The 7606-nt window shown below is 57.2% G+C and overlaps 1 protein-coding gene across 1 annotated transcript in view; it reads left to right on the top strand.

Moving 5' to 3' along the window:
* The window catches only part of HCFC1 (host cell factor C1), a gene marked incomplete at its 5' end in the record, with an annotated part of 18078 nt that extends 13435 nt beyond the window's left edge, over positions 1-4643 (top strand). Inside the window, 8 exon segments of the mRNA XM_027767571.1 lie at positions 3-558; positions 942-1187; positions 1351-1469; positions 1569-1706; positions 2065-2250; positions 2851-3151; positions 3569-3632; positions 3993-4643. Coding sequence (XP_027623372.1) covers positions 3-558; positions 942-1187; positions 1351-1469; positions 1569-1706; positions 2065-2250; positions 2851-3151; positions 3569-3632; positions 3993-4032 — 1650 coding nt within the window.
* Between the last annotated feature and the right edge of the window lie 2963 nt (positions 4644-7606).

The raw sequence follows: 7606 nt of genomic DNA on the forward strand, positions 1-7606 counted from the left end.
AGTCTCCCCCGGGTGCTCTGACTACCAAGGCCCCCCTCCCAGCCACGATAACAGTGACCATAGCCAACACAGAAACTTCTGACATGCCCTTCTCTGCTGTTGACATCCTGCAGCCCCCAGAGGACCTCCAGGTCTCCCCAGGGCCTCGCCAGCAGCTGCCACCCCGGCAACTCCTGCAGTCTGCCTCCACACCCCTGATGGGGGAGGCCGCCGAGGTCCTGTCCGCCTCCCACGCCCCTGAGATCCAGACCGCCGTGGATCTGAGCAGCACGGGTGACCCGTCTTCAGGCCAGGAGCCTGCCAGCTCAGCCGTAGTAGCCACCGTGGTGGTCCAGCCTCCCCCGCCCACACAGTCTGAAGTAGACCAGTTATCACTTCCCCAAGAGCTGATGGCCGAGGCCCAGGCAGGCACTACCACCCTCATGGTAACAGGGCTGACCCCTGAGGAGCTGGCGGTGACTGCAGCTGCTGAGGCAGCCGCCCAGGCCGCCGCTACAGAGGAAGCCCAGGCCCTGGCCATCCAAGCAGTGCTTCAGGCTGCACAGCAGGCTGTCATGGGTAGGTGCCAGCTGGGAGCACTGAGGGGGCTTGTGGGGGAGTGATGACCTTATGCAGCAGACTTAGGTGCCAGGCTGCAGACTCAGCCTGAGAAGAAGAGGCAAGGGTGGTAATTGTCAGACATTGTGAGGCAGGATAGACATGGTGGGCCCTGGGGTGGGCTGGGCCTAGCACCCAGGGAGGTGGTGGGGCCCCTTCGCCAGGAGAAACCAGGCATGTGGGCCAGGTCCTAGGGCCCCGATGGGTCTGTCTGCTGGGGCAAGTGTGCTGTTTGACCCTCCTTTTGAGTAGCATTGTATTGGCCCTGGAGCAGGTACTGGGGAGCCCATGGACACATCAGAGGCAGCAGCAGGGACACAGGCGGGGCTGGCACCTGTCGGCAGAGGGCCAGGAGGGCCAGGCCACCACCATTCCTATCGTGCTGACCCAGCAGGAGCTGGCTGCCCTGGTACAGCAGCAGCAGCAGCTGCAGGAGGCCCAGGCCCAGCAGCAGCACCACCACCTGCCCACTGAGGCCCTGGCCCCTGCTGACAGTCTCAACGACCCAACCATTGAGGGCAACTGCCTCAGCGAGCTGGCTGGTGCAGTGCCCAGCACTGTGGCCCTGCTGCCCTCAACAGCCACTGAGAGTAAGCAGAGCCCTCCTTGGCCTTGGGCCCTCCCTCCAGGGTGTGCAGTTGGCTAACTTGACTAAAGGCTAACTGGTGGTGGGTGACCAGAGGGAGACTGGCACCTAGGGTGGGATGTGGGCAGGTCTGTCAGGCTTTCCCTTGACTCCCCATTTGTTCACAGGCCTGGCTCCATCTAACACATTTGTGGCCCCTCAGCCGGTTGTGGTGGCCAGCCCAGCAAAGCTGCAGGCTGCGGCCACCCTAACGGAAGTGGCCAACGGCATTGAGTCCCTGGGTGTAGTAAGTTCAGCATGATGGGGTCCAGGGCATGGGGGGCAATGCTGCCTCTAGTCCCCAAGGACTGAGGACCTGATGTTGCTTCCCTGTTTGTGTTTCCAGAAGCCAGACCTGCCTCCCCCACCCACCAAAGCCCCAGTGAAGAAGGAAAACCAGTGGTTTGATGTGGGGGTGATTAAGGGCACCAATGTAATGGTGACACACTATTTCCTGCCACCAGATGATGCTGTCCCATCAGACGTAAGTGGCCCCAGAAGCTGATGCCCTTGGGTGGATGGCCCCTGATCATGAGACAAGTATGGGTAGAGGTGGGCTCAGTTCACCACCACGAGTGGTGCTCACAAGAAACACCTCCATCTTTGGGCCAGTTTGAGTGACCACGAAACCCAAGGTCAGCTAGGCAGAGCCGCCTTACCTCTCCTGCCCACGGAAAACAGCCACACCCCTCCTTGCTGGGAAGGGGCAGCCATCGCTGACCTCTTTACCCTCTAGCCCTGCAGTCACCACATGACCTTTTACTGTCCTTGGAGCAGACTTCTTGATGGGCTTCATATCACTTTCTGTGTTCTCTCCCTGCCCTTCTGCCCTCTTCATCCAGGATGACTCAGGCACAGTCCCTGATTATAACCAACTGAAGAAGCAGGAGCTGCAGCCTGGCACAGCCTATAAGTTTCGTGTAGCCGGCATCAACGCCTGTGGCAGGGGGCCCTTCAGTGAGATCTCCGCTTTCAAGACATGTCTGCCTGGTTTCCCTGGGGCCCCCTGTGCCATTAAGATCAGCAAAGTGAGTCTCGTGGGAGAGCCCTGTGTCCTTAACTGGGCTGAGGGCACCCTGGGGCAAGCCAAGCAAGGCTCCTCACGAGGTTCTCAGGATGTGGGCTGAGTCAGCCAGTCCACCTGTGCAGAGCAGAGCTGCTGGCCAGCTGGGGAATGGCAGGGGCCTTGGCTTCTGGTCCTGCCTGTGTCACGACGTGCCGCTGCCCAGCCTTGGTTTCGTGCTACTCTGCAGCCACTGTGAGCCAGCCCCTGTGTGGTTCTGTGTGTTCTCCGTGTGTTCTTTCATCTGATACCAAAACACACCAAGGTGGTCTGGGCCCTGTGGTTAGCTGCATGTGGAAACTGAGGCACCCAGAGGGCCAAGTGACAGGTCATATTAGGCGAGAGAGTGTGTGAGAAGTCTGTTTTGACCTCTTTCTATTATTTCTTCCACTTGGGTAGATTTCTCTACAGCTCTTCAAACTCCGATATAGAACATTTCTATTGTGTTAGAGGACAGATGTCCTGTGTCAAGTATGGGCAGTCAATTCTAGATGCTCTTAGCCCCCCTCTTGTCCTGGGACAGGTGGTAAGCTGAGACCCTTGACCTTTTGCCCCTTGGTTTCAGAGTCCAGATGGCGCTCACCTCACCTGGGAGCCTCCCTCCGTGACCTCTGGCAAGATCATTGAGTACTCTGTGTACCTGGCCATCCAGAGCTCGCAAGCCGGTGGTGAGCCAAAGAGCTCGAGCCCAGCCCAGCTGGCCTTCATGCGGGTATACTGCGGCCCCAGCCCCTCCTGCCTGGTGCAGTCCTCCAGCCTCTCCACCGCCCACATCGACTACACCACTAAGCCCGCCATCATCTTCCGTATCGCTGCCCGCAATGAGAAGGGCTATGGTCCAGCCACGCAAGTCAGGTGGTTGCAAGGTGAGTATCGTGTGAGTGGGCTAGGGAACTTGGTTCTGAACTGTACCTCAGAGTTTTATGGTGCTGCTGTAGGGCGTTATAGGGCTGTCTCACAGGGGGTGTCTCACCTGTTCTGAGGGAGTATGGAAAACTGCCTCAAGGTATTTCAGCTGAGAAGGGCTGGGGAGCATTGCAGGAAAGCAAAGGTTGCCAAGCCCAGGAAGAGCAGCAGGCTCTGGAGTGAGGTCACTCCAGGTTGAGGCCAGAGCCTGGCAGGGGGAGTGAAGGTGGTCATAGGCTGGGAGCTGAGCCAAGATAGTTGCTGGCCTGCACCCAGGGGGCAATCAGAGGGAAGTGATGCCCCTAGGTGGCTGGTTGTGTGGTGGGCTAAGGGGCTCTCATGGGCTGTACTGCTCACCTTGCAATGGTTCCTTCCAGAAACCAGTAAAGACAGCTCAGGCACCAAGCCAGCCAGCAAGCGACCCATGTCCTCACCAGAAATGTAAGCATGCGGGACCAGCAGGTGGCGTGGTGGTTAAGGCACTGGACAGTCCCACTTGGCAACCACGGTTCGAGTCCTGGACCTGGTGGCTTGCTTTCTCACTTTCCTCCCTCCCTCTCTGTGTCTCTGGTCAAATTAAAATGGAGGGAGGGAGGGAAGGAAGGAAGGAATGAATGAATCTTTGAAAGAAGAAATGTAAGCATGAGCCCCTATTGGAGGCCTTCTGAGGTGGGTGGAGGTGAAATTAGGCAGGCTCAGCCCCTCTGTGTGTGTGTGTGTGTGTGCATACGCGCATGTACGTATGTATGTACGTGCTACCAGGACCAACTCTGACTCTCTCTCTCTCTCCCATCTTCCAAGGAAATCCGCTCCAAAGAAATCTAAGGCAGATGGTCAGTGAGAGGAAGCTGACCAGTACTTGGATTCTTCTCCAGCCCCCCTTCTGCTTCAGGAACCACCGCCAGGGCCACCACTCCCATCCCCTCAGCCTCTGCACCCCATCACGAGCCGCCGGCCACCATTCATTCTCCCTCCTTTCTCTGTTTTTAAACTAATCTAAATCTAAAGAAAGCACATTTTACCATTGCTGTTGGGAGAAAGCCGGAGGCAGTGGGGAAGGGGCAGTGAGAGAGAGTGTTCCTCCTCCCCATTCCCCAACACCTGCTCCTGGGGCTGAGCCACTATTCCGCGCTTCCGTGGCCCTTGCCCAAGTGGGCAGCCTATAGGAGGCTGGGAGAGCGCCCCCGGCCCCTCTGAGAGGCTTTCCTAGGCTCCAGCCTGTGTGCCCCGCTGCGGTTTTATTTCATTTCTTGCCGCCCCCTTTCCCCAGGCCTAGCCAGCCCCTCTGCCCAGCGACCCCACAGGAAGCTTACACATTTTCAGAGGCCTTTGTGCTCCCACCTCCTCTCCCCTCTTCTTTCCCACTTAAGAAGAAGAAAAAAAAAAATGGGGGGAAGGAGGCGGCCTGAGCTGCTCTGGCAACTTCCCTTTCATGGGCGGGGAGTCCTGCCCGCCTGGCCTGGCCCTGTCCGCTTCTGGTTGGGGCCACATCACCGACTGCTGCATCTGTTGTATTTTTTTAAGTTGAAATTGATGAAGTTAACATTTTTATTGTAATTTTAGCCTTAGTGTGTGGGGTTTTGTCCCTTTTTTGTTGTTAGCTGTGTACAGAATGTGTATCCTTTTTTCCTTTTTTTTTTTTTTTTTTTTCCTTTTTTTTCTTTTGGAAATCCTTGGGCGGGGTTTCCTTGGCAGGGATCTTTCTGGAGGAAAAGCTGGGGGCAGCACCCGGGCAGAAAAGGTAATGGATCTCCCACATGGGGCCTTGTGTTCGCTGCCCAGCCAGGTTCTCTGTGGCCAGCCCTGCTCTGCCTCTGCCTGTTCCAGGTGTCCAGGACAAAGGGAGGGTGAGCTACCCAACCTCAGTTTCCTTGAGTGACCATGCCACCCCTGTAGGGTCAAGCTCCAGGGAGCTTGAGGGTGAGCTGGCACTTCCTGGGCCTCAGTTTGCTTCTGGCTCCCCATAGCATGGCCAGCATGACAGCTGGCTGAGACAGGCTGGGGCTCCCTGCAGCCAGTGCCACTCTTCGAAGTTGCAATGATAGAAAGCAAGTTAAGAGTTGGAAGGACACTGGGTCTCCAGGGAGGGCTGGTGTTTGGTGTCACCCAGAGGGCAGCTGCCACCAGGTCTATGAACCTACAGCATTGCCCCCCAGCTCTGGGGGTTGGTCCTTTGTGGGGATTTTCCTGCCTCACACTGGGCTTTCGGCACCCGCAAGGCTGATAACCAGGCCGCAGAAGGACAGAAGATGGGCATCCAGTCTTTTCAGCCCCCATACCCCCTGCCACCCATGCCCTCTGGGGCTTCTGGTTTGTTGTATTATAGTATCTTTGGCTGTGGAAAATGTCACGTTTAGTCACCTCAAAGCCCACCCGCCTGGTCCCATTGTTTTTCCCTGTCCCTTTTCCTGAGCGCCCTTTGGTTTCTCGTTTCTGAGAACAGTACACCCGTTCATCTATTGTAGAGTAACCCTTGTGACTCAATATTACCATAGTGCGATGTCGTTTTGTGCTATTTTGAACAATTAAAAGACTTTTTTTGAAATAACCATATCTGTGTCTGGCTGTATCTGAGGCTCCCAGGGCCTGTGGGTGTGCCTACAGAACATGGAAAGATTCAGGGCACAACCTTGCTGGCCAGTGGCCTCGGACTGAGCCCAGCTAAGTCTGAACCACCTGCAGAAAGACCCAGGACAAGCTATCTTGCAGGGCAAGAGCCAAGGGGCTCCTTGGGCAGTTGCTGCTGACTCTATCAGGAGGCCAAGTCACCTATCCTACAACAGGACAGGGCATCTGACTGGGCAAAGGTTTAGCAGGTCATCAGTAAGCTGTGCACATAGTGGGTGCTACAGGAGGGAACCTCATCAAGCTCCCTCACATGCATAAGCCGGGCCCCCAGAGGCTGAGGAACAGGGCTGTTGAGCCACACTGCCTGGCTGGCAGTTGAGCTGGGTGGTCCAGCTAGGATTAGCTGAACTGAACCCGTATTTGGTGCTAACCAGCCTGGAAACGGAGAAAGCCTGGGGCTGAAAGAGGGCTCAGCAGTGTAGCTCATGGTGTCAGGTGGGGCTCAGGGGAGCATGGCATGCTGCCAGGACTCTAGGTCCCAGTGCCCATGCTAGGGAAGAAGGGCCATGGGGGAGACTTCCTTAAGCTTCCCCCCACTTCATTACTCCCTGGCCCCTCTTCCTCCTCCATCTCCTGTGGCATGGGGTTGCCCAGGATTGCCTGCCAAGCATGCTTATAAGCCAATGAGGGCCCAGGCCCACAGACCTCTTGGGAAGCAGGGGTCCCCAGTGAGCTCCTCGCTCATGCCCAGCCCACTGCAATGCCCTCCTCTAGCCTGTTGGCTTTGATACCAGGAGTCACAGCTGATGTGCCCCAGGGCCCAGCTTTGGTCAGCATCTGTCTGGTCGTCCAGAGCTCAGGGGAGGGCCCTGAGAGGGACACACGGTGTCCTTTGGAGTGGACCTGGAGGAATCCTGCCCAGGGTGAATAGGCCATGCGGGGCTAGTCCCAGGAGGGCAAATGCCTTCATCAACATAGCCTGGGGAGGCAGGCTGTTCTGTAGCCAGTACCCATGGGCTACCTGCCCTCCACTGTCCCGCACCCACCTGCCTCATGGCAGGCAGTCACACTCCTGAAGGCAAAGGCCACAGCAGTAGCTGGTGATGGTCTAGAGACACGGCTTGGATCTGAACCCACCACTCCAGCTGCCTGAGGTGGACCTGGGCAAGCAGAGGTGCCCTGCTCCTGGGCCCAGTGGGGAAGGCGCTTCTAGTTCTCTACCTTTGAACTGGCTGATTCCCCATTCACTGGACCCAGGGCTGGGGGACCACCCATAGGAACCTGGAACTCTCCACATACCACAGCTTGTGCACAGCTAGGCTTGGGGCAGTATGTACTGGGGGAGGTTGGACAAATCAGATAATGCCACGACAGGTGTCTGCAAACAGGGCAGATGGGCACACAACCAGGATCTCCTAAGCATAAGCTGAGGTTGAAGGTGGATGGGATTATTAGAGCAGCCTGCAGGCCAGGGCGGTCTGTCTCCTCCCCAGGCAGCCCAAGGAGCTTCTCGGGATGGGGAGGGTCAGCCTGCAGCAGGCCCTAGAAACCTGGAAGGAGGTGGCCCCTGCATCATCTGTCCCAGAGCTGCACTGACAAGGCAGAGGGCTAGTTATGCTCCTGGGCTGTATGTAGCCCATTCTTCCAGAAGGGGTGACACACAAGTCCCAGCTCTCTAAGGCACACTAGGAGCCCTGGAACCTCCCCACCACCACAGACTTCATTCTACTAAGCACTGAGGTTGCCCAGCCTGTTTGAGAGCCTCTGATCCAGGCAGATGATCACAGCACTCAGACCAGATCCGGGCTGGAAGTCAGGCTCCTCCGAGAGCTGGGGGTGCCCGCTCT

This window comes from Tupaia chinensis, unplaced genomic scaffold (genome assembly GCF_000334495.1).
Source record: "Tupaia chinensis unplaced genomic scaffold, TupChi_1.0 Scaffold144326_1, whole genome shotgun sequence".
Lineage (NCBI taxonomy): Eukaryota > Metazoa > Chordata > Mammalia > Scandentia > Tupaiidae > Tupaia > Tupaia belangeri.